Genomic DNA, 27,108 nt, shown 5'->3' on the forward strand with positions numbered 1-27,108 from the left:
AAGCAATATATGTAAAAACTGATGAATACTTGAATTTATAACAAACCATATTGTATAAGCCCTTCATTTTTGTGCAAAAAAATAATAATTTCCAGTGTAACTGGTAATAACTATAGCTGTCAGATAAATGTAGTGGAGTAAAAAGTGCAATATTTGCTTCTAAGATGTAGTAAAGTGGAACTTTAAAAGTAATATGAAAAGAAAAGGCTAAATTTAAGTACAAGTATCTCAAATTTGTAATTAAATACATTACTTGACTAAATGTACTAGGGTGCCACCAGACTGAGGCGTGCGTTTTTTAAATTTATTTTACACACCCAGATCTACTTATGTTACTCCAAATAAATGAAAATGTTTCAAAATTCACTTTTGGAAGAAGGTTTCCTGGCACCGACTCCAGATGCTCCATCCTCTGCTGATGGTTGTTTGCGTCTCTTGTGTGTTGGTGGGATGTTATCCCCCTCATCAGCTGCAATAGTTTACTCTGCTGATGGTTCTATGAAATACAAAATATTCAGTCAGACATGTGAGAATGACCACAATTACGGCTGGATGGTACAGCAAAAAATTATCCACAGGCAGGTTTAAGGTGGGTCACAGAGGTGGTTCTTTATTCCTCCACCTCAGCAAACAGCATAACACATCAGTACCACCTCCCCCAGGTTGTTAAAATGGCCCCCATTTATAGGGTGTCACAGCTAATGACCCTGGAAGATTCCATCCACAGGGATCCACTGCCTATCAACATGTTTAACCCACCATTTTTATTCCTATATTTACACCACCTTATCAGTAACAAATACACACCCTCATTTGCCTCCCCTAACAACAAAAATACACATCCCACTTTGTCTTTTTTCCTGGGGGAAGCCTTTTGCCTGCACACCCTGAAGACAAACACTGGTGAGTAAACAATACACTTGACTTCTTCACTGCATGCACTTATTGAGCAACACAATACACATTCTTAGCTTAGCTCCTTGTTGAAGGAATTAACACATTTAATATGCACCTTTAACCCTCTGTCCCGCTGCTCTAGGTGGAGCTGCGTGGCCCACACATCACCCACCTGTAAAACCAAGACCCGACCAAGGACAATAAACGTTCAATAAATACGATAAACATATCCATACAAATGTGCAAAAAACAGTGTTAAAATGTATTGTGCAAATCTCCAATAAAGTGCTGTTGCTCCTCTGCATATGTAGTCACACTCAGTCCATAGTGCGTGGTGCCATGTGTGCAAAGCCTGGTGACGATGTGCTCTTCGTCAGATTTCCTCCTCCCTCTCCCCAAAGAGAACAGTACCTCATTCCTCTGACATTCTGGACAGACAGTCCGCCACCACATTTGACTTCCCTGACCTGTAGTGCACCGTGAAGTCATAGGGCTGCAGGGCCAGGTACCACCTAGCGATGTGCATGTTGGCATCCCTCATGCGATAAAGCCACTGCAAAGACCGATGATCAGTTTCCAGGAAGAAGTGCCGCCCCAGCAGATAATATCTGAGGGTGTCGATGGCCCACTTCATCGCCAAGCACTCCTTTTCCACTGTAGAGTACCTTTGTCTCTCTGTCCAGCAGCTTCCGACTCTCCTTCCACCACCACCTCCTCTCCTTCCACCTCCTGCAGAAACACTGCTCCCAGGCCCACTCCAAAAGTGTCCGTCTGAATGAATGAATGAATGAATGAATGAATGAATGAAATCTTTTATTGTCATTATACTGGGTGTACAATGAAACTTTGTTAGACTATTCTCGGTAAAAGACAATTAGTTAGACAATATAAAACATATATTAAAAAAAATTAAAAAACATAAAAGGCACACATGGAGATCAACAGAACAAGACAAGAGCAGCAGTATATATAAAATACAATGTCTGTGCAGCAGAAAGGTATCAGTGCAGCTTCAAATAATGATAATAATAATAATAATAATAATAATAATAAGTGATAGCAGCAGCATGTATAACATGCGTGTGTACACTGTTAAAAAAGTCGGTGAAAATGACAGTGAAAAACTGTGAAATGGCAACAGAAATAAACTGTAAAACTAGAAAAAGTTTATTGTTGTAGAATAAACACAGAATTACCATAAAGGAAAAAAATGTCAAAGATGTTGTTTTTAATTGTTTTAACATGTGAAATATATGGTGAAAAGCTGAAATGGTGACAGCATTGGACAGTCATATTAAAAATAGCACATTACTGTATTATTCACAGTGTAAATACCTTAACTAAAAAACATGCTGTCAATGATATTTTTTACTATTATAATACGTGAAATACAGGGTGAAAACTGAAACGGAAATGGTAATAGATTGTAATATTAAAGGGGCACAATGTAGGATTAAGTAGTTTGCGTGGTGCCCCTGGCATGCCTGTCTCAAAATCTACACCTTCATGAAAAAATGCTGCTCGCTGTGAGAATGTTTTTCATCACAGAAGGCCAGCAGTTGATACTGCAGCAGTTGAATACGCTATGTAGGCCTAAAGCGATTTTTTTGTATGAAAAGTGTTTCCCACGACACTCGTAGCAGACCGCTCTGTCCAAAGTTAGGCCCTACATGTGGGGTTCTCAGCGGACGGACTGTCAAAGTGGTCGCGAAGATCATCGTTCACTTACTAATCACTCAAATAAGCATCGGCTGACTCGGGACAGATTTATTAAACTTTTAATCATACATAGAGCCCCTTTAAAAACAGCACATTACTATAATTAATTTAGGCACCAGCCTTTCCACAGATAAAAAAATCACCAACAAACAATATACATTCAACCAACAATGTGCATAAGCTTAGTCTGTGTGGATTCTACTGACCAAAATAGTGTCCCATGGTACACAGTGCAAGTGCTGAGAATCAAAAGCTCACACTTCCACCTATAGCCTATGTCAGTCTGGAAAATATGACTTACTGCATTAGGCCTAGTGCAGTCATTACAAATTCATTGACCTTAGATTTAGCTTTGCTTCCTGAGAAATACTAGCCTAATTCATATAATTTGTTTTCCTTATATCTTTAATAATTTCCCTTATTATTGTATCTATTTTCTGCATTATTACCATAGTCAGGCCTAAGGTAGGCTATTTAATCACAGTCTGGACCAGGCCCGTGCAGAGACCTTTGGAGGGGCAGGTGTCATTTCAAAGTAATTAGTTACATTATAATATTACTGTCTTTGAATTGTAAGGCATTACACTACTATTGCATTACTTTTAAGTTACTTTCACCAAAATAACTGGAAATATGGATTTGGCGTTCTAAATATATCTTATTGCGTTCAATAGAGTTGCGTTCAAATAGAGGTCATTCCTCAAAACCAAGTATTCATATCAATGAAAGTGTGTGTGTCATAATAAAAAAAAAAGTCCTGACACCATCATATGAACAAGATAGTCAAATGGCTTTATCATGTTTTCATTAGGACACTTTACTGGTGTTTTCCAATGCAAAAAAGCCAGATTTTTGTGACCTGAAAATGCTCAAGACAACACTTTACACAGCCATTAGAAAACTACAGTAAAAGTAACACACTTACACACAAAGTAAAGTTACACACAAATTATACCTATTAGATAGTTATCCCCTCAGTAAACAATAAATGAATGGAAAGATTACAATAAATTCAATGGTAAATACTGCATATTAAACTTATTATCTCCTATAGGTTTACTTGTATTTTGTGCTAAAATTCAAAGTATCTCAGCCTGATTCATCTCTATTTACAGCTCATCAGGCCACGTGAATGTTTACTGTTGCTATGGCAACAAGAGACCGCTGACGTTAGCATCTGTTAGCTAGCTTAGCTAAATCGTCTGAACAATAATAGCCCATAATATCACAATTCGGCGTATTTGAACAAAATCAACCACAACTACCAACAGTCACAGCCCTTCAGCTCTGAGCTAATATGCTGTCACATGTTAGATTGTCAAAGTTAGAACAATAACGGCTTCAATCCCTGAGAAGCTACGTTAGCATTAGCCGCAGCTGCGTTCATCAGTATGTTACTTAGGTCACATGACATTCAGTGAGACGGTCCTGCAGTCGGCTCAGCACTAACAGGAAGTAAACATCTGCGCGGACTTTTTTTCTCCTCTGCAAATCTCGCACTGTTGGCGAATTTGTATAAAAACAACTAACAACTTAATTTCGGGTTTAAAATGCATTGTAACGCGCGTTACTGACATTTGTACCGAGTAAAATATTACCTTTTTTTCCTTTGTAATGCCTTACATTACCGCGTTACAGCAAAACGTAATGCATTACAGTAATTACATTACTTTTGTAACGCGTTACTCCCAACACTGCTAATAACTGACTAATACTTCCGAGACATACTCCTGGCCAGAAGGTGGCGACCTACCCTCAACTTCCCACCCCTCCCTATATAAAAAAGAAGACGACAGCGAAGAATCCCTTTGCAATCCAACTGAATCAGAAGTCACGTACATTGGAGAGAAGTTCCTCATCGTTGCAGTTTACCAAGGTGAGATTCAGCATGTCCATGTGCCTTTCTTTTGTTTTGTTAATGATGTCGATCTTGTTGATTGTGAAATGCAACACGGGCGCTAAGTAAGATGCATTGGCGTGTACATTGTACAGACTTCGTTTTTTTGTCATTAGAGCGGGCATTTGCCCGGGCATGCCCATGCATACTAGCCTGGGAAACCCCATGCTACTTTTAGTTTGAACGACCTTCATCAGGTGTTAATCAGGCATGCAAACGGTAAGACTGCAAGAAAAAGTGTAATACTCAGCGAGTTTCTTAATGCATTATTAAAATCGATAGCAGGTCTATATCTGCAGTGCACCATTTTTTCTGTTAGTTAGGTAATTTCTTTTATATTCGGCTTCAGCAGTGTGGTGTCCCTGGCTGTGTGTGACCGTGGCTTTGCTCGAGATGTGTTTGCTCACTGCTGGTGTGGTGTTAACCAAGCAAGACACGTGTAATTTTTAGTTTCGAAGCAGCTAGTCGGGTATATTTTGTACAGACTTGATTCCACTTAATTTGTTTTATGTTGGGCTGCAGTAACGTGACATAGTTGTTGCAAGGCAGCCCACGTGGGTGAGTGGCTTTGCTTCAATAGTGTTTGCGCACTGGTGCAGCGTCAATCAACCAAGGCGCACGTGTTATTTTCATTTTCGAAGCATATTTTGTACAGACTCGATTCATTGTTGAAATTGCAGATAATTCCTTTGTACCGCTCTTTCTGTGTTAGGTTAAGGTTATGCAGTATTGGGTTTTATGTTGGGCTGCAGCAGTGTGAAGTTGTTTTTTTGTTGCAAAGTAGTTTGAAAACCATGTATCCTGGGCTACCTGTGAGATTTCGCTGACGTGTATGCACAGGGTCTCACCAAGTCCACATGCATGCATTAAGTGTTGTAAGGATTTGAATGTTGTTTAAGCTGCTGTATGTTGCTGTAAGTGTTCAGTAAGGCCAGGCATTTACTTTGCACAGGCTTAGTTTGTGATGAGAAATAAGTTCATTATACATTGTACTAGTGTGTGTATCCCGTAGTGAATGTTGTGTATGCATAGTGAATGTTTAAGCCCAATGGGTACTAAAGAAAAAATGTAACAGTTTTATATGGTACAACAACTACCTAGAAATGTGGCAGTGTAACTTCTGTGGGAAATCGTTAAAAACACTAAGGGGTTATGTTCTCCATTGCAAACTTCATAGAAATGAGCCACATTGTTTGTTTAAATGTTATGGCTCTGGTTGCTCCAAGACATTTTTCAGATATGGTGCATTTAAAGCACACTTCTACCGCAAACACAATGTGCCTGAATCTGATCATGTTGGTGCTGTCGTTGGTGCTTACAGGTGTCCAGTTGCATTGTGCAGCCACAAATGCCAAACGATCAAGGACCTTTTAGGCCATCTGAAGAAACACCTGGAGGAAGGGCATGAAGTATGCTGTCCGGTGAGTGGATGTCAAAGTGTTTTTAAAATCAAATCTACACTTACATCTCACATTTCACGAAAACATGGAGACATTACAGACAGCAGAATTAATGACATGTACAGGGACTTACCAAGGCGGCCATCAGAGTCAGCGGTAGGCGTAGCTACAACTGAAGTTACCGAGACTGGTAATGTCTACATACTATTCGCAGCGTAAGGCAATTAACGGTGGAACAGCGCTTCAAACGTTGAGAGAAGAGTGGCCTTTTTTGTTTCACGAAATTGGGATTTCTTCCCACTACCGGGAGCTGACTGGACAGCCACTAACAGAGACATTCCTGAGAAGTGTGGGGAAAAAAGGGAAACGACTCCTAAACTTCATGGCAACTGTTTGTGCAAACAAGACCAGACGAGTCTTTGAGACATTGACCAAGCTGAAGTTCCAGAGAGGGCAGTTGGAGGGCTGCTCGGAGGACGTGAAGGATATGCTGCTTTTGCTGCTCTCCTACTTCAATGAAGATGAGGCAACCCTGTTCCACTACACTGAAGAAACCAACCAGGCAGATGACGTTCAGGTGGACTGCTTGCCGGCGACGCCATGCATCATTGTGTGTGGTAAGTGAGGTTTTTTGCTTTCTGTTTTGTTTTTCCCCAGCTGCAGCCTTTAACATTGAGTCCTATGAGACCAGCTGGTGGCTAGCTGGTCTCATAGGACTCAATGTTAACTGCTAGCTTAGAGGTAAAAAATTGCACTGCCATACTCAGAACGGCAGGAAGTACAGGAGAAAGAAAGGTAAAGCTCAACCATGTAACTCAAGGAAAGGTGTACAGTAAGCTTATTTCCAAAAATGGAACAGTATCACTTTAAAGGTGTAGATTCTCTCCTTATACTGTATGTAGAAGTCTCGGGTAAATCCTTCACATTCTCAACAGATGAGTGGTGACCCTACTAACAAACCTGTAATGCCTGATATTTAAATCTTTACAGGAGCCTCCTGCTACAGTGCCAAAAGATTCATGCTGAGCATCGATGGCAAGATCGTCAATGACAACATCACCCAATTCATCGCCGCCATCAACGTAATGTTCGGCAGCTACTACTGCCTGAACATACACTATCCAGTGCAGTTGAGGTCAACGCTGGAGTTCCTTCAGAGGTGTGTGTGCGTGTGTGTGGGGGGAGGGGGGGGGGGGGGTTAACGGTTAACAACCCAGCAGCGGGATCGCCATCCCCTCCTGCTAGATGGCACAGGAAGAGCACTACAAAATGAAATGTTCAGTCCACTAATTTGCATGTTGATGGTCAAGTCATCAGAAACTGACTTCATAAGGAGAGTATGAGAGCCTGGTATCCACATTTAAGGTCTGTTTACAAGGCACCCTCATAACCCTCCTCACAAAGTCCCTTTCTGATCAGGGGACGTTTTACAACCCTGATCAGAAATGAAAATTCAATTTTAACAGTCATAATGAATACTTAAAATTTGATGGTGGTAAGTATTTGTTAAAAAGGTAAAATTCATTAATGGAATGATGAACCACTTCTGGAAATGAACTACTAAAAATATTACACAGTGCACCTTTAAGGAAAGAGATGGTGATCCCACTACTGGGTTGTAAAACGTCCCCTGATGTACTGGCATATCTCCTCGCATGTCCTCCATGCTCTGGACACAGTACGTCACAGAAGTATGCCATTGTTTTAGTGTTCTTTACTTAATGGCCTGTTCTGTGTCATTTCTGCACAATGCAATTCCCCCTTTAAACTGCACTAATTTCAATATTAAGCCCCTTTTTTGATTTGTCTAGAATATAGTGGTCTTCACTTTTTTGATGTTTGCAGCTGTCTGTTATTTAGCCTAACCAAAGCAACCATGCAAGGAACATTAATAAAGTAGTGGTATTAATTTTTTGTTAAGGGCAATTCAGAAAAGGGACTAGATGTTCAAAATAGTGAACTAGCACAGTTCTGTTGCTTCACTCTTTGTTGTTTGGTCAAAGTAGCAGACTGTGCTCAAGGATGGAAACGATTCACATCCCTAAATGTGGTCATTACAGCATTGTCATCTAGTGCTTTGCCCAAATCTTGGAAAAGCATGGTTATAGTTACACCATCTTGAATGGTGTGCTTTAGAAAATAGTTGCTGTACCTCAAGATGTTGGACATCCCGCTTTTCTGTTGCATGCATTGTCCCCGAGTACAGCATGTACTTGTTTTGTTCTTAAGCCACTGTGAGCTTGAAATGCTGGGCACATAACACAGCTTCTGCCCCACTAAGTGATACAGGTGGAGTGGATTCTCAGGGTTCCCCATGCTATAGAGCCAGATGTTTTACCTCTTTCTTGTAGTGGGTTTCATCAGCCTTGATGAAACCCACCAGTTTTGTGTTGTCCGCAAAGTTCACCTGGGGCCTACACTACAAAGCTGGTTCAGCAGTAAAGAGGTAAATAATCTAATAGAAGAGCACGGAGTCCTCAAGAAAATGAGGACTCTGCTCTTCTATTAGATTATTTACCTCAACTAAACCTGGGGTGTGTTTTTCGACAACATCTTTGCTAACTGGTTAGCAACAATGCTTTTGACAAACTGGGTCCTGTTTTTTCTCCTGAACCAGCTTTGTAGTATAGCCCCCAGCTGGTGGAAGCAGACAGTGCCTCTCGAAATACAGTGATTCGATATCAGAATTTAATCAAAAATGGGGCTGAAATTGTAAAATACTGACCTTTTTTCTTTGTTGTCAAAGTTGTCTGAACATGGCACACCATGTGTATTTGGGTGTTTCAACAACTGTGTTTTTGTGTTCTTACTTTACATAGGTGCTTTTTCAACATCAATCCAGAGAAGGGCACAAAGGTCGAGACGAAAAAAAACAAGAAGCAACTGCCGGTAAACCCTAGGGTCCTTACCCTCATCGCTGATCTAGCAGATCATGAGTGGAGAGACTAATTAACACTCTGGATACCCACTCCAGCAATGTGATGGCTTCATAGGTACGCACACTCATGCGCACTCGTGCTCCCAATCTAGTTGTGCCACTCCTTTAGCGGTGCCACATAGGCCCACATACTGCCCTGCACCTGCCTTCAGGTGTATCAATCTCGTGCGTGCGTGCGTGCGCGCGCGCACGCACACACACACACACACCTCTGAAAGAACTCCAGTGTACATACGCACACACATACTCAGCCACAACGCCCCGCAGTCGTACCGAGACTGCTCCTTGGGACTTTTCCCCAAAACAACTTCATTCTTGATGGACATTTGTGATATGCATCAAGTGATATGTGATATGCAAGTGTGGGGGCTGTTAATAACTGAGAATACTTGCCAACTAACTTTTTGGCTGTTATCGCTGGGAAAGTCGTAGGGACCGGATACCAGTCTTAAAGAGCTTCAAGCCCATATAGATAAGGGTTAACATTTTTTGTTTTCTTGGGGTTGCATGTCACTTTTTGTTTGACAAACTCAGGATTTTAAAATCTGTTGCAACAATTCTGGTCATTTCTCTTAACTGACAGAAATGATGATGGCGTGTCCGTCTCCTACGCAGCAGTCTTGTTAAAAAGCTTCAAGCCTGTATAGACGACAAAGGACACAGATTTAATGATCTATTATCAACCTTACTTTGCTATTGTAAACTAAACAGATGTTGTAAACTTACTATATGCACATTTTGGAAAGAATTTGTGCTAATTGAAATATTATACAAAATGTTATTTTTCAAAAGGAGTGTGGTGTGCTCAGGAATGTATATAATGTAGCAGGTCTGCTCCACTTCAGCAATGTGATGGCTTCATAGAAGTGCACACTCACCCATCCAACCTGGCATAACACGCGTAGGCCCACATACTGTCCTGCACCTGCCTTCAGGTACATCCATCTCTCTCGTGCTCATTCACACGCACACACATAATCAGCCACAACGACCCACGCCCTGCACTCGTGCCGAGACAGCTCCTTGGGACTGGTCCAAAAGACAACTTCAGTCTTGATGTACATTTGTGATATGCATAAGTGTGGGGGCTGTTATTGGAATTTATTGTTCTTTTTTTGTTTGTTGTTTCAAAGTCCCTCTTGAATATAAGTCTGTGTTTTACAGGTAATGTTCAAAATATCACCTCACAAGGGGTATAGTCATTATTTCAAGAAGTACATGTGCTATTTGTGCAAAATGTGCATAGAGTAAGGTTAATACATCTGCTGAGTTACAAAAGAAAAGTAAGGTTAATATTAAAATATAACTGACATAGTGTTCCAGACACCTGCTTAATGCTGATTAGGTTGACCACTTTGCATCAGAGCCTCCTGAAAAATTTTCAGTAGTAATTTCGAGGCAGGAGACCCGTCCCGAGTTTAAGAGAAGAGAAATGATCAGAATTGTTGCAACAGAGATGATGGCGTGTCTCTGTAGAAGCTTGCTTCATAGCAGACAAAGAAAAGGCTTGGAGCTGTTGAACAAGACTGTTGTATCTGGACCACCAACTTCCCTTACGATGACATCCTTTAATGACTGACGATACTTGCCAACTTGCTAACTTTTTGGTTACGTTTTAATTGTTTTTGTATTTTGGGGGTTGTACCCTGTGACATAGGAGTTGATTATTTAAAATACCTTTTTAAAATAAGTACACATGGTATCTCCAAAACGTACGTTTAATACGTTTAATAATCTGTTGAGTTACAAAAGAAAAGTAAGGTTAATAGTAAAATATAACTGACAGTGTTCCAGAAACCTGCTTAATAGCGATTGCATCAGAGCCTCCGTAAAGTTCAGTAGGAATTTCAAAGCGGTCGACCCAATGTCTCGAGGCAGGAGACTTATCCCGAGTTTAAGAGAAGTGATCAGAATCGTTGCAACAGAGATGATGGTGTGTCCGTCTCCTATGAAGCAAGCTTCTACAGAAATTGCCAAAAAGGTTGTTGGCAAGGATCCTCATTAAAGGATGTTATCGAAGGGCTAGTTGTGGGGAACAGATGCCACAGTCTTGTCAATAAAGGCTTGAAGCTGTTAGACGAGGGTCTACGTTTTGTTGTCTGACAACTGACACAGATTAAGTTGTATTATTTACCTTACTTTTTTGTAAACTCAGCAGTGTTGCTTTGCTTCTGGATTTTGGTTGGCTATCCACAGTAACTTTTTTTTTACCCCGAGACGTTGGTGGTTCTACTATTCATCCTCAAAGTTTGATTGAGTGTCGAGATGGTTTTAATGCTGTTTTAAGTTCTGCTTGAAGAGCGCCCTACTATGTTATACAATGAACATTTTTGAACAATGTTCCAATAAGTACCTATGTCGTCCACAAAATGTGCATAGTGCAAGTCTAATGCATCTTTTGAGCTTACAAAAGAAAAGTAAGGTTAATAGTATAACATGTGACAGTGTTCCATTTTTGTGCAGTTATAGAGGTGCAAAAGTGAGTGCACTTTTGATTTAACAAAAATCATGGAAAAGGGTCACTTAAGTTATATTATTGACCTTGCTTTTTCTGTTGTACTCAGCAGATGTATTGAACTTAAGCACAAGTTATTTCCAAAATGTACATGGATTATCGAAATGGGTATGATGTGCTCTTCAATGCATGAGGGCTTTGTATTTTGTCTGTTTGGTCCTGGATTTTCGTCATATCCGCCAAAACTGATTATTCAAGGTTTGGATATAATAAAAAAACCTGCTTGAATACCTGGCTACTGTGTTTAATATTGGTAATGAGTGTAATAAATGATTGAATGAATCTTAATTGTCCAGTGGTGCTGCCATCCACAGGTACTGGTATTTCTCAGATTAATCTTATTTCAGATTTTAACAGGACTTTTTGACTCTTAAATGAGGTAATTATGTGAAATTTATGGGAATTCCACTTAAATGCAACATGTATAAACTGTGAATCCTACGCCTGAGCAACACAATTGTGCTGCTGGTTTAGCAGGATTGAACCATAAAATAAGGTTATAAATTCTGTGGAATGAATAGAGATTCACCTTAAAAACAAATGCTTTATACTGTAAATTGAACAGTCATACCGTCAAGGCATAAATAATTTCTGTTGTTTTAACAGAAATTGACTGTAAAATAGGCCAATGAATGCTGTGGAATGGTTAGTATTTCACTTAAAAAACAACAGGGTTGCATTGTGAATTATACAGCTATATACCATGAGCCTACATGAGTGTCACTGTTATTTAAACAGTAACTCCCCTTTATTGTAACATCTTGAAAATGTTGATTCTACAAGTCTTAATATACCTTACCGTAAATCCATATACAAGATCTCTGTGTTTTATACGGTGAAGAAATGGCAACCACAGCTGCCAGTTTTTCACCGTAATTTTGACAAGAATTTTTTTTACAGTGTATAACAGTGACTGTTATGATAGAAGTGGGATGATGTAGGCAACAGCTCTGGGGTAGAAGCTGTTTCTTAGTCTGTTTGTTTTGGTTCTGATTGTCCTGAACCTTCTGCCAGATGGTAACAGCTCAAACATGGAGTGACCGGGTGTGGGGTGTCTCTAAGGATGCTGAGGGCTTTCTTGTTGAGCCTTTTTGTGTAAATGGTGTCCAGTTCGGGGAGCTTCAACCTGATGACGCGCTGAGCCACCTTCACCACACGATAGAGACTGTAGCGTTCCGCGGCTGTACAGCTGGCGTACCACACTGTGGCGCTGGTGGTCAGGATGGACTCGATGGTGCTTCTGTAGAAGTTGAGGAGTAGTTTGGCCCGCTTCAGTTTCCTCAGGAAAAAGTCTCTGTTGAGCTTTATTGACCAGCTGCATGGTGTTGTTCGTCCATGCCAGCTGGTTCGACAGTGTGACTCCCAGAAACTTCAGCTTTTCTACATCCTTCACCGTCTCCCCATTTATGTGGAGGGGTGCGTACGGTTCCACCTTAGTCCTACAGAAGTCAGCGATCATCTCCTTGGTTTTAGAGGTGTTGAGGATGAGGTCGTTTGCTCCGCACCACTGTATGAGATGATCCACCTCATGCCTGTAAGCTGTCTCATCCTCCTCTGAGATCAAGCCAACTACAGTCGTGTCATCGGCAAACTTAATGACAGTGTCTGAGGGGTAGATGGGGGTGCCTCTATTTTCTGCAGCACCTGTTGCAGGTGCACCATATGCTCCTCCCATGATTGGCTGAAAATAACTACATCATCCAAATATGCAGCCACACAGTCAGATAAATCCCTCAAAACATGGTCCATTAGTCTTTAAAACGTGGCTGGCGCCCCCTGGAGACCAAATGGCATGACCTTAAACAGATACATACCAAATGGTGTTCTGAAAGCTGTCATCTCCTTGGCATCTGGTGCTAAGGCAACCTGCCAGTAGCCCTTGCTGAGGTCCAGTGTGGTGATGTACCGAAAGCTGCACACTGTATTCAGGTATCTGAAATCAATACAAAATCTGAGAGTACCATCTTTCTTTGGGATCAATACAATGGGCCTGCCACTCACTGTTATTCCCAGCTCCAACATCAGCCTAATTTCCTTTTGCAGCAGAGGAATCAACCGCTCAGGAATCCTGTAGCTTTTCTACTGCACTGGGGCATCTCCCTTCAGCCGAATCCTGTGCTGCACCAGTCAGGTGAAAGCTGGTGTCTCCCTGAAGAGTTCTGGGTCAAGCAGGGGCTTCGCCTCTGCCTGCTGGGTGAGAGACAGATGTGACAGGTCCACTTCTGGGCCCTCTGCTGTTGTGGTGGTAGCTGGGAAGAACTTGTCAACAGTATCCTCCTCCTGCACCTCACGGACCAAAAGCTGCTGGTGCACAGGCTCTGAACGCACCTGGACCTCCTCAAGCAGGTTAACATGAAAAGTCTGGTATCTTTTAAACCTGTCCGGCATAAAAAGTTCATGTGTGACCTTACCCGCACGTTTGCTGATTTCATATGGTCCATGCCACTTAGTCAGCAACTTGCTTTCACTGGTTGGCAACAACAACAACAGTACTTTTTGGCCTGGATGAAAGACCCGCTCTCTGGCCTTTTGATCATACCACACCTTCTGGTTTTGTTGAGCCGACTCCATGTGTTCATGTACAAGCGCCATCATCTTCTCCAGTCTCTCCCTCATTTTTACCACATATGCTACCACATTTTCTCCTTCTGGCTTCGAACTCTCCCAGTAATCTTTCAGCAGGTCCAGCGGTCCTCTCACCTGGTGCCCATACAACAGTTCAAACGGAGAGAAGCCCGTAGATGCTTATGGGACCTCTCTGTACGCAAACAGCAGGTATGGCAGCCAGCAGTCCCAATCCGAACCTGTGTGAGACACAAACTTGCGCAGCATGTTTTTCAGTGTCTGGTTATAGCGCTCCATCAGCCCATCCGTCCCACAGTCTGTTAAAATCTCCTTGGGTATGCCTACTCTAGAAAAAAGTTGTAAAAGGCAATCTGCTACTTGTCTAGCTTTGAAAGACCTGAGAGGGAAGGCTTCAGGGTGCCGTGTGGCATAGTCGCACATGACCAAAATGTAAAGGTGGCCTGAGGAACTTTTCTCAAATGGGCCTACAATGTCCATGCCTATCCTCTCAAAAGGTGTATCAATGATGGGCAAAGACTGTAATTGGGTACGTGTAACTCCTCTAGCAGAGGTTAGTTGGCAGGTTTCACAGGAAGCACAGCACTGAGAGACTTGAGTGTACATCCCTGGCCAAACAAAGCAGCTTCCAATCCTGTTCAGAGTTTTCTGGAAAGCCAGGTGACCTGCCCATAGAATTGAATGCCCCATCTCCATAACTCTCTGTCTGAACTGTTGTGGCAGTGCTAAAGTCTCATTTTTTTCCCCTTTTCTGATAGAGAAGACCCTCCTTCACCATGTAGGTGTCATCATCTAAACAGCTTGGGTTATTTTGTTGAACACCCTCCACATCTGTCACCTTTTCAAACTACTGCTTCAGTGTCACATCTTGTTTTTGCAGTGAGCTCAAATCTGGGGGAAACTCAAAATCAAGCAGTTCTGGTGGTTAAGGAGAGCTTTGTGCTCCTTGTCTAAGTGAACCCTTTAGCTTCTCCCGTCTTCACTGTGCTTGTGACTTGTGAGGTTTAACTGGCCCTGCTTCCCAGTCTACCTCAAAGAAAGGCAGCTCTCTGAGGACTCCCTCTGCACTCTGGTGGTGACACAGGCAATGTGACTGAATCACTCAATGGCTCACTGAAATCGGCTACTGAACTCTGATCCTCCTCACTGCTCCCGTCAGGTTTGCATATTGGCGGGGTCATAAGGTCATAGAGTGTGGGTACATCATCGCCTAGAGCAGCCATTCCTGACCCCAATTGGGGTCGCGAGATGATTTCTGGGGGTCGCCAAATCATTTTGGAAAAATATAAATGCGCAAAATAATGAGCGTCCAACCGGATGTTACAAGGACGACGAGCGGTTGGTCTCAAACAGGCATTTTATTACTCAAAACCAGTTGCATGTCTGCCCTTCTCATTCACACATACAGACACGGCTCTCTCTCTACCCCGCCTCTCACCGTGGGGGGAAATAAAAAAAGAAAAAGAGAGAGAAAAAAGGCGCGTTGTTGTTTTAGCCACAGCTGCAGCAAGTTTGCTAGCTGGAAAAATGGAGCGATGGCTTAAAAGAAAAAGTGTTCCAGCACAAGACAGTCAGCAGCAGCAGCAGGGGTCCCAAGATCAGCCACCAGAACCACCACCTGAGAAACATATGGCACTGAGAGCTTGAAGCCAGCAAAACTAAAAAGACATTTAGAGACAAAACACAGCAGCTTAACTTATAAGCCAATTGATTTTTTTCAGCGCAGGGAGCAAGAACTAAAAAGGCAAAAAACAGTGGTGAGTGAATATTCTACAGTCCCTGCTAAGGCCCTGGCAGCTTCATATGAGGTCGCATATCTGGTGGCTCAATCGAAAAAGGCTCACACGATTGCGGAGAGTCTCATCCGTCCCGCAGCTGTAGCAATCACAAGAGCAATGCATGGGGAGAAAATATCTAACACTCTTTAACCATTCCCCTGTCAAATGACACCGTGGGGCGCCGCATTCAGGACATAGCAAATGACATTAAAGAGCAACTCATTGACAGAGTGAGGAAGAGCAAATTGATGAATGCACAGATGTGTCAGGAGATGCGCAGCTGCTGGCCTTTGTGAGGTACAGCTACGAGGACATGTTGTTTTGCTCATCAATGGAGGGAACATGCACTGGACGGGACATTTTCAACAAGCTCAACAGTAACATACAAAAAGAGAGACTGAGATGGGAGAGCTGTGTCTCTGTGTGCACAGATGGAGCTGGAGCTATGCAGGGGGCAAGAAAAGGTTTGAGGGCCTGCGTGTTAGAGGTAGCCCCCATGTGAAATTTCTGCACTGTATGATCCACAGGGAAGCACTTGCTGGCAGGTGTCCTCCAAACATCAGTTAAGATTGTCAATTTCATTAAATCACGGCCACTGCAAAGCAGACTCTTTGCCACACTCTGTCATGAAATGGGATCAGACCACGAAGGACTTCTCTTTCACACAGAGGTCAGGTGGCTTTCTCACAGCAAAGTTTTAACGAGGCTCTTTGAACTGCGTGAGGAGGTCCGCATATTTTTATCAGACTGTAGTTCTCCCCTTGCTGACTATCTGACTGACCCAAAGTGGGTCACGAGCCTCGCATATTTAGCCAGCATTTTTGACAAACTAAACAGCTTAAACTTGTCCCTACAAGGCCCAAACACAAATGTCCTTATTCTCTCTGATAAGGTCATGGCATTTAAGAGAAAGCTGAAGTGGTGGGCTGTGCGAGTGCAAGGGGGAAGTGTTGAAATGTTCCCTGAGCTTGATGACTTTATGGAGAGTTACGACATAACCATTCAAACTATGAAAGGAATTATTGCCTCTCACCTCAGAAGCCTGCTTGAAAGTTTCAATAAGTACTTCCCAAATGATGACACGCCGGAAAAGTACGACTGGATATGCCAGCCTTTCACCACCTCCACCGCACATCACCTGCCATCAGAGCTGCAGGACGCCCTGCTAGATCTCTCCTCTGACCGCACGTTACAGACTGCTATCTCGGCATGCGCACTGGAAGAGTCCTGGTTGTCAGTAGCAACAAAGTACGCAGCACTGTCAAAAGCTGCAACCGATGTACTATTTCCATTTGCATCCACATATCTGTGTGAAAAGACCTTTTCTGCACTGACAACAAAATACAGATGAATGACAACAAAATACAGATGAATACTGAAAAACAAATACAGATCACGACTCCTCAGAGTTGAGAGTGATCTTCGCGTGGCCGTGTCTAACATAAAGCCAAGAATGCAGCTGCTCTGTTCAAACAAGAGGCAAACAAAAGGCCCAGCCATCACATTACATAGTGGTTGCAGCTATTTGGCTTTGTGAAGAAAAAAAAAAGAAGACAACGTTTATAGAGTTAGGAGTTTGTTTTAACAAAACTTGTTAAGTTGTTGTTATGACACAATGTTATGACGTTCTTTTTCATGTTTAAGCTCTCAGCAACATAGATGTTTAAAATGAAACATGGGCAGTTTTTCTCCCCAGTGTGTTTTGTTAAGGCTTCCTAATTAGCATGTGCTGGTTATCATTTTATTTCATTAAAAAGAAAAAAAGTTTGCGTTAATTGTTTACATTTTAACCGGCTCAACTACCAGCAATATGATGGGATGTAGCGACCATCGTCGGTCTGTAACTCACGTGAAAAGTCAGACTCTTGTTTGAAAATATTCAAAAGTGTTTCAAAATAAAATGATAAAGAAACTAATAGCTGAAGTGTGATCATAAGTGCTTGTCTGATTTGTAAATTCGACGTAGCCTACGGTGTATTGATTGTGTGTGGGTGGGGTGGGGGGGGGTCAAATCAATTCAAATTTTATTTGTATAGCCCAAATTCACAAATCAGTTTGCCTCAGAGGGCTTTACAATCTGTACAGAGACGACACCCTCTGTCCTTCGACCCTCGATTCGAGTGGGGAAAAACTTGCCCCCAAAAAAAGGCCCTTTTAACAGGGAAAAAAAAATGCGGAAGAAACCTCAGGGAGAGCCACAGAGGAGGGATCCCTCTCCCAGGACGGACAGACGTGCAATAGATGTCGCATGTACAGAGCAGATCAACGAGATCACAATGTATTCAACTGCGGACAGCAGTGCATATTGAATTGGGGGTCGCGACTTAAAAAGGTTGAGAACCACTGGCCTGGAGTGTATGGCAATGTTGGAGCTAATGCCACAGGCAACATTAAAGTCTGCCCCCCCCCACAGTCAGATAAACTTCAGCTGTAGGATAAACATGCTCATCTCCATGAATACAGCTTATCCGTGATCTGTCTTTACTCCATTTATCTCTGGGGACCAAACCGGACAAAACTACAGTCTGAAAACCTGCAGAGTCAAGTAATGCTATTTCACGCTTTCAATTGATCAGAACTGGGGCTGCATGGCCTGCGTCCCTCACTGTACCCACTGTAGCTGGCCTTGGAGCAGAATAAAGGAAAGATGGTTTAGTGTGGCTCAAAGCTGGGCAAAATGGTTTTCTATGCCCTAAACCATTACAGTGGTAACACCTGACATCGACTTTTAGCATAGCTTGTGGCCTGGGGAGTAAACTGCCCATCACTTGAAAACCATCTACCTCGTGACTTGACCAAGCCCCTGTTTACCCCCAGAGGACTTACTTGAATGGACCTGGTGGTTCTCCCAGCCAAAGGTGGCAGCTCAGCTTCCTTTTCTGGCTGATGTGACGATGCCGGCCAGGCGTGCAGCTTCCTCTGCTGTCTTGGGGTCATGCTCTCTGATCCAGATCTCCAGCTCTGCATGGACCATCCTCAGGAACTGTTCAAGAATAATAGTGTCAACTAGTTCTTTAACTGTTGATTTCTCTGGCTTAACCCATTTGCAAAAAAGGTCTTTTAGATGCACATACAGCTCTCTTGGAGTTTCACCAGGCTCAAACTTGAGGGACCGGAATCTTCTGCAGTAAGTATCAGGTGTAATTTAATATTTTGCCAGAATTGCTGCTTTAACTTTGAATAGAATAGAATAGTCTTTATTGTCATTGTCGAGGCAATGACATTTTGTTGGAGTAGCCTTCCAGCTGCCTTGTACATATAAATAAATATAAAAATATAAAGAAAACAATCAACAATATAACAATAATTAAAATGTGTGCAAAGAAGTCCAAGCCTTAAAGGGACCAGTAGTGCAATGTGTGTGTGTAAGTGTGTGTTGATGGGGGGGGGTTTCAGTGTGGGAGGGGGGTGGAGTTCAGTAGTGTAACAGCTCTGTGGTAAAGGCGTTTTTTAGTCTTGTTGTGGGGGCGCTCAGTGTTCTGTAGCGCCTTCCTGAGGGTAGCGGGGCAAAGAAGCAGTGACCAGGGTGTGTGCTGTCTCTGGTAATTCTCTTAGCCTTCCGGATGCAGCGGGTCTGGAAGATGTCCTCTTGTCTGGGGAGCTTTTTCATATCTTTCAGATTCTTTCATGTCCATCAGAACACAAGCATGCGGGCTTTGCCGGTGAGCAGAGGGACCAGACGCACAGCCCATCCATCTTTAGGCCAGTGACAAACCTGGGCCATTCTCTCAAATGTTGTTAAGAAATGCTCAATGTCATCATCTGGACATAATGGCAGTAGCTTGAGTTCCCTCTGTCTGACAACCCAACTTGCCTGGCTCATCATTTCATCTGGGTCATCAAAATCACCATAATTTTCATCATTTATTTGTGGGCGCTGACTCTCATCCATAGTGTCCGGCTCTGTTCTTTGTTCTTCTCTCCTCATGTTAACTTGTTGCTGCATTTGGGAGACTTGATACTGCATGCGTCTCCATCGCTGTTCTTGAAGTGAGGACTCTTTCTCTCTTTGCTGGTCTCTCTCCGTTTGTGCTCGCATGAGTGATTTCACCATACCTGCTAATTCATCCAGCTTGTCTTCTGTTTTAGCATCCGTCATGGTGTCTGGAGCACCTGCTCCGCAGGGCCCCTCATCTGGTTCTTCTTGGACATTTTTCTTCCCCTGCCTTGGCATCCTTTGCTGTAACGTGGGCCCCAGCTTCTGACACCACTTGTGAGAATGACCACAATTACGGCTGGATGGTGCAGCAAAAAATGATCTACAGGCAGGTTTAAGGTGGGTCACAGAGGTGGTTCTTTATTCCTCCATCTCAGCAAACAGCATAAACACATCAGTACGACAGCTGGTGTCACAGCTAATGACCCTGGAAGATTCCATCCACAGGGATCCACTGCCTATCAACATGTTTAATCCACCATTTTTATTCCTATATTTACACTACCTAATCAGTAACCTATATACACACCCTCATTTGCCTCCCCTAACAAAAAAAATACACATCCCACTTCATATTACATTTACTAAAATACAATACACACATCCACCACCCCCACACCAATTTACGCTTGGATACCTTTTTACTGGGGGAAGCCTTTTGACTGCACACCCTGAAGACAAGACTGGTGAGTACACAACACACTTGACTTCTTCACTGCATGCACTTATTGAGCAACACAATACAAATTCTTAGCTTAGCTCCTTGTTGAAGCAATTAACAATTATTATGCACTGTTAACCCTCTGTCCCTCTGCTCTAGGTGGAGCTGCGTGGCACACACAGCACCCACCTGCAATACCAAGACCCGACCAAGGACAATAAACGTTCAATAAATACGATAAACATATCCATACAAATGTGCAAAAAATAGTGTTAAAATGTATTGTGCAAATCTCCAATAAAGTGCTGGTGCTCCTCTTAAAGTGTCTGTGCAATTATTAAACTGTAGTCACACTCAGTCCAAAGTGCGTGGTGCCATGTGTGCAAAGCAAGGTGACGATGTCCTCTTCGTCACAAGACAATACTTCAATTGTGCTGTAACAATGCGGACCATAAAAAAAAAAACTGTGTCAAAACATTTCAGTGCTATGAAAGATTCAAGTTTTAAAATTCTGTATTTGCATTCATCATTTGCAAATGCATTTGAATGTTGTAGAACTGATTTACAATCAACTTCTTCACTGTCACTGAATTACATCCAGTATTTACCTGAAAAAAGGCTCAATTAACCAATCTTTTAAACACTGTTTAATCTATTGAAGCTCACAGGGACTCAAGCTCTTATTTAGTCTGACGTGTTAATGTTGCTTACAAAAGGCATGTACATGTACATGCTGCACTGACTTTGGTTTATTACCGCAATACATCAATTTCGCCACCATATCAGACTGGGCAAGACTGGCCTGTAAATGTATATAAGTAAAGCTTACAGAGCTTTTTATGATTAAAAAGCACTATAACATTTGAATTTCTCAACTAATTTCAATGAGCCATTTTTATATTCAATGGTTTATTACTATTTTTTTACTACTCTCAAAACCAGTTGAGAAATTACAATGCTATAGCACTTTTCACCCAGAAAAACCACAGTTCCCTTGTTTATTTGTATTCGTGCACAGGCGAGTCTTTGCCAGGTCAAATATGGCGGCGACGTTGAGGTACAATCCAGCAGCCAATGCAGTGTCTATATTTCTATATTTTTGGTTGAAGTGGTGGGCGTAGTATTCTGATCTTTTACTTTACCTATACTTAAAGTAAAATAAATAATATCACACTTACAAGGAAATATCTTTCACTGCAAATGTTACTGAAGAATTTAAGCAGAATTGGGATAATGTAATTCAAATATTTTCAGTAAAAGTAATGGTTGCAGTAAACTATACCAGGTTGTGACTGTTTTATTCTACCTGATCAGCAACAATGCCTCTGCACCCCCAAACTCAGGGTTGAAAAGATGGAAGGAATCTTTTGTTTATTTTCAAACGCTTTTCATCTACTGATCTTGTGTAAAAATTCACCTTTGCAAGAAGGTCTTACAGCACCATCTCCAGAATATGCGCCATCCTCTGCTGATGGTTGTTTGCGTCTCTTGCGTGTTAGTGGGATGTTATCCCCCTCATTACCTGCAACATTATTTTCTGCTGAAATACATAATTTAGTCAGATATGTTCTTCAGTTGTGCTGTAACAATGCTGACCATAAAGTGTCAAAACACTTCAGTGCCATAAAAGATTAAAGTTTTAAAATTCTATATTTGTGTTAATTTGCAAATGTATTTGAACGTTGTGAGGAAATGTACCATAAAAGACGTCATCTTGAATATGAGACAAAAATAAATGGTACAACAACCTACTTAAAAACTAAATAAAAAATACCATCAATAGAAGGTGAATGGTTTCCTTCCTCTCTGCACCCATCTTTATCAACACTACCCAGAACTTTGTCTGCAGGAGACATACCAAGCTTATAAATCTGGTCAAACAAAAAGAATGGTAGACAAAGGAGAATGGAAATCAAACATACTATTTGGATCAATTGTGATTTCATTCAAATTCTTGTCATGGAACTCGACCAATCTTTCCTGCTCAAGTGCCATAAAAACTTTGCTGATCTTCGCGAGTTGCAGCGTCTTCTCAGCGAGTCGATAGAACTCACGATGTAGTCTGATGTCGTGGAAAGTTGGCCAGTTGGTCCATCTCCGTGTCTGTCTTGTTCAGGACTGTTGAAAGGGTCGCAGAATGCTTTCACAGTTTGGTTGATGTCAATGCCTTGGGACACTTTGCACCACACGCATTTGCAAAGCCACGAATGCAGTCTGAACCATGGAAGTGTGACATAACTGCAGGTCTCGCAAACATGTAACAATTGTCTTTAAGAACCCCTCAAGCCTCTCAAGGATGTCTAATGCACAGAGCATTTTTTAAGTCAGAAGAATTGGAACTGGTCTGCCTCGCTTTCCTCTGATGATAATCGTTGAGAAATGTCTGAGGTGGAAAAAAGCTCTGCAGACAGTGCCCAGTTCAAATCCTCATGGGGCTCAGATGTGTCCCTTGACAAAAATGCATCCTTCCCTGCATCTGTTGAATAGCAGGGTTTGTTTTAAACAGACCTTTGCCAGATCTATCCAGGCCTTTGTAGAAGGACGTTCGGACAGCGCACCACTGCATTCACCTTGGAAGTCATTTAGAAACCGATGCGTTTTTTGAATTTCTTCAGTAAAGGGAATTACAGTTGGTGCATTCCACTTGGCTTCAACAATGTTCCTCAGTGCTGTTGCAGAAACCATTGCATTCCACTTTTCACTGTGCACTTGCTGGAATTCTGTGGCATGCTTCACAAGTTCCTGATCATTGGATATTAGCGCCTGAGCTTTGATGAGCTTACTGACTTTTACCAGAGAGTTTCCAAGTTTAGTTGCAAGTAACGGAATGGCAAAAGTGTTTGTGCTGCTCTCATAGCCGCATGTCACTTTGACAGCTCTGACCAACTCTAGGTATAATTAATAAAATCCTCCATCTTTGTTATTGTAAATTGTGTAATGTAAATATGTAAATTTCCTGGCATTAGCCAGCAGTCGTCCCAGTTCACACATTTTTTCTCAAGTGCACTGTTGATTTTTTGCTGTCATCCCACCTTTATTGAGCATGTGCTCTCCAAACTCACGCGGCCATTTTTTTGTAATTTCTTTGAAAGGACTGGGATTCATAGCACTGAAAACTTCCCACAAGTGCCTGTTCATATGCAAAAGCACAAGACCTGTGTATGTACACAGAGCCTGAACACGGTTCTTTCCGGGCTTTGGTTTGATTGACCCAGGCTTGAGTTTACAAATTTGCACGTCGCCACAGAACCTCTCTTGTAAAGAGTCCTTGGCAGTACGCACAGCTCATGATATCAGTTGCCTGCACTTCTTTTGGTGGCTGTTTCAATGGGACAAGTTGCCCCTTCCCTGACTCCATGACAGCAGCATTATGAACATAGTTGCCTCTGTGACGAATATATTCTAGCTGTTGTTTTCTCTCTTTGGATCCCTTTGGAAAGCTAAGAGCTCTTGACACATCCATTTTATCTTGGTGTGCACTTTCAAGATGCCTTGCAATTTTGGCATATGGCTTACTGCAATAGACACAGAAGTGTCTCTTATTGTAGACTCTTTTGCCATTTTTTTTTGGAAAGCACCAACAACTACGCTGCCATTGGGGTCCTGACTTGAGCAGGGTTCTTCTTCAATAGTGGTGACAGATGCGATGTAGTTGATGTCCAAGTCAGGTGTTGTGCCGTCACATATGGTGGGACTCTCCATACCGCAGTCATCCAGTAAAACATAAAGAAAGTATTTTCTTTGTTTGGGATCATGGCTTTCATCACTGTCTTAAGGGGGGGGGTGGATACGGTACGGCACAGTGTCGCTGCACACAGTCTGTCAATCCGTGAGAGCGCGCGCACACACACAGCCTTATGGTACATGTATGTATAATGTGTGATGTGGTTAACACGGTTAAGTCCACTTCTGTGTGGCCCTATGAGCCTATCATGCCACTACAGCTGCAGAATGGTTTAAGCTACAGATTCTGTAGAGAACAACATCAGACCTTATAGAGCAGAAGTGTATTTTCTGTTAAGATTGGTTTCATTTCTTATCAGCAGCAATACACATGAGTTAGTTGGCTGACAGGAGGAGCAGGCATAGTGCTGCAGTTATGCAAAAAGATGAAGTCAAATACAGAGATGATCTGTTAATGTGTCATACTGGATTGGATTTAGGTTTCATAATGCAAAGACCTGATGTTTAGACTTGTGAGAAATTAAATAGTTTTCCATTGAGTAAGAAATATACTGTAAACACCATATCAGGATGTGAGAGCAAAAGGGGAGAAACCCCTTTTGCCGTAAGTGTCAGAGTCAGACGAGAGACAATTGCCTCTCGTCTGGGGTGTTACAGGAAGATAGATGGTAGATGAAATTTACATTCTAATGAAGTATCAAAAGGGTCACTGTCCTGGGAAAGAGACGATCCACCAAACATCAAGGGGTCATTGTTCTGGGAAGAAATGTTGTAACCCCCCACTCTGTTTTGTGTTTAAGTCAGAAACATTTGGAAGACGGGAGAGAACACTTCAGGTCTTCGCTCCATGCTGCATGTATTAAAGAGATCCGATTCATCACGCTGAGTCTACAATTCTTCTGAGATTTAGCAACTCTCAACCTCACAAAGGAGAATTTCCCTTACAGACTGTACACTTAATTTTCATATCACTTGCAAGACAGTTGGTTGTGGTTGAATATGAACAGATGTCTTACAGATGTCTCTTTCCCTATTTTGCAGGTACTTGGAGTACAAAGCAGGACCTGCATCACTGGCAATGGCAGACACCACACAGCAGACAATACCTTCCTTTGCACAAAGAATCCACTTATATGCCCATTCATCCAGGCAACAGGCCATTACACAAGCCATCCTCCAGGACCATGTCATTGGATGCTCTCTGCCCCTGTCTCTAGTAGAAAATCCAAATTTTAGACACTTTCTTTCTGTCATAGACTGCAAATACCCTCCTGTGTCTAGGACCAGCTTGACAGAGAAGCAGATACCTTATCTAGTCAGTAAGGTTAAGGATGACATCATCAAAGCGGTGGAAGCTCAGGCAAGTGTTGCGCTTACAACCGACCTCTGGTCTGACAGGAGGCTTCGCTCCTTCCTTGGGGTTACTGCGCATATTGCCTGCGAAGACAAAGACTCCTACAGTTAAAAATCCTTTCTGCTGGATTGTCGGCATTTCACAGGGAAGCACTGTGGTGAACGAATTGTAGTGAGCAGGTTTGGATATGTAATGAGCGCGCATGCGCGAGTGTTCAGATAGGAAGTGATGCTTCAGTAAAGAGTCAACTACACGTCTTGGTCTCTGGTCCGTTTGTTGTATTACGAGGTACAAATAAGTACAAGACATGGTGTCAGAAGTGACCGTCCTCGCCTCTGATAAGAAAGCAACTACCCGACGCAAGTAAACGGAAGGTTCGTTGCAGTTTACCGACGGGAAGAGAACTTTTCGCCAACTCCAGTGAAGTGAGTGAACTAGCAGAGCTAACGTGAAGCTACGTTGACACAACATCGGTCAATGATACAGAGGGGAGCCTTCGGAAAGTAAAACAGAATGGATTCTCTATTTTCGATTAGTCCACCAGAAGCATTTGACTTCGGAGACTTTGGTAGTTGGCCACATTGGAGCCGACGCTTTGAAAGATTCCGCATAGCAGCAGGACTTAATCAAAAAAGTCAAGAGTATCAAGGGAACTCCCTAGTGTACACTATGGGAGATATGGCGGATGATGTTCTGAACACGTTAGCACTGTCGGATGGGGACAAGAAAAACTATGACAAAGTAAAAGAAGCGTTTGACAAGCATTTCATTTGCAAGCATAACGTTATCTACGAGAGAGCTAAATTCAACAAACGTCGCCAGGAGCCCGGAGAAACGGCAGAAGCGTTTATTACAGCTGTGCATAAAATGGCTGAGCATTGCCAGTATGGAGTTCTCAAAGATGAGATGATCAGAGACCGCCTTGTCGTAGGTATCAAAGACCACGCACTTTCAGAGAAATTACAGCTAGATTCTGAGCTAACTCTTGTGAAAGCTACGACGAAAATCCGACAAAGTGAGGAAATTAAAAAGCAACAGCCTGTATTAAGAAGTAGCACTGATGCCACTGAGGCAAACATGGATGCAGTTGGATTCAAGTTCAAACAGAAATTCTCCCCACATGGGAAGAGTGGCTTTAAGCCGAAGGAAAGAACAGTGCAAAATTATGCAAATGATAAATGTGGCAGATGTGGAAGGATACATGAAAACTCATTCAATGCATGTTCCGCCCGCACTGCTGAGTGCAAGAAATGTAAGAAAAAGGGACATTTCGCCGCTGTCTGTAAAACTAAAATGAGAATGGAGGAAATTAAAGAAAGTGACTTGGATGAGAGAGTTGAGTCATTGTTCCTGGGCACAGTGAATTGTACAAAATCCGACACATGTTGGCAGAAGTCAGTTGCAGTGAATGGCCAGCAGATGGTGTTCAAGTTGGACACGGGCGCCGCAGTGACAGCTATCCCAGCACGCTTGTACTCAAAAAAGCTACACGGGGGGCTGTTACCGACAACCAAAAGACTGTGTGGACCAAGCAACGCTCCCATAGAGGTAAACGGACATTTTACTGCAGAGATTAGCCATAATGGAACTGTAGCAAAGCAGCAGGTGTACGTTGTGCCAGGTTTAGTGACTCCTTTGCTGGGATTACCTGCTATACAAGACCTTGACCTGCTCAATCCAGTACAGGCTATCACAACAGCGGAAACAAGCTACAAAGAACAATATCCCAGAGTTTTCACTGGCTT

General features: G+C 42.4%; 1 protein-coding gene and 1 long non-coding RNA gene across 2 annotated transcripts in view; one reads left to right on the plus strand and one right to left on the minus strand.

Annotated features, from left to right (window-relative positions):
* The window catches only part of LOC311253844, a 43,855-nt gene that overhangs the window by 4,532 nt on the left and 12,215 nt on the right, over nt 1–27,108 (minus strand). Inside the window, exons 4-5 of the long non-coding RNA XR_014621965.1 lie at nt 1,013–1,668; nt 368–496 (exon numbers count right to left, since the gene is read on the minus strand). This is a non-coding gene — a long non-coding RNA (uncharacterized lncRNA). The remainder of the gene's footprint in view (nt 1–367; nt 497–1,012; nt 1,669–27,108) is intronic.
* On the plus strand, nt 2,056–11,594 carry LOC311253839 (uncharacterized protein). The gene is made up of 4 exons (XM_084384317.1): nt 2,056–4,492; nt 5,835–6,530; nt 6,904–7,072; nt 8,733–11,594. The coding sequence occupies exons 2-4, from the start codon at nt 6,107–6,109 to the stop codon at nt 8,860–8,862; spliced, it is 723 nt and encodes a 240-aa protein (XP_084240443.1). The 5' UTR covers nt 2,056–4,492; nt 5,835–6,106; the 3' UTR covers nt 8,863–11,594.

Source organism: Pagrus pagrus (assembly GCF_965226575.1).
Source record: "Pagrus pagrus genome assembly, contig: HAP1_SCAFFOLD_52, whole genome shotgun sequence".
In the NCBI taxonomy this organism is placed as follows: Eukaryota; Metazoa; Chordata; class Actinopteri; order Spariformes; family Sparidae; genus Pagrus; species Pagrus pagrus.

What these genes read in the sequence shown, in the direction of transcription:
- LOC311253839 (XM_084384317.1), top strand. Translation starts at nt 6,107, where the DNA reads ATGTCTACATACTATTCGCAGCGTAAGGCAATTAACGGTGGAACAGCG. An exon ending in GCCATGCATCATTGTGTGTG is followed by an intron (nt 6,531 to 6,903) that starts GTAAGTGAGGTT and finishes AAATCTTTACAG; the next exon opens with GAGCCTCCTGCTACAGTGCC. An exon ending in ACGCTGGAGTTCCTTCAGAG is followed by an intron (nt 7,073 to 8,732) that starts GTGTGTGTGCGT and finishes TACTTTACATAG; the next exon opens with GTGCTTTTTCAACATCAATC.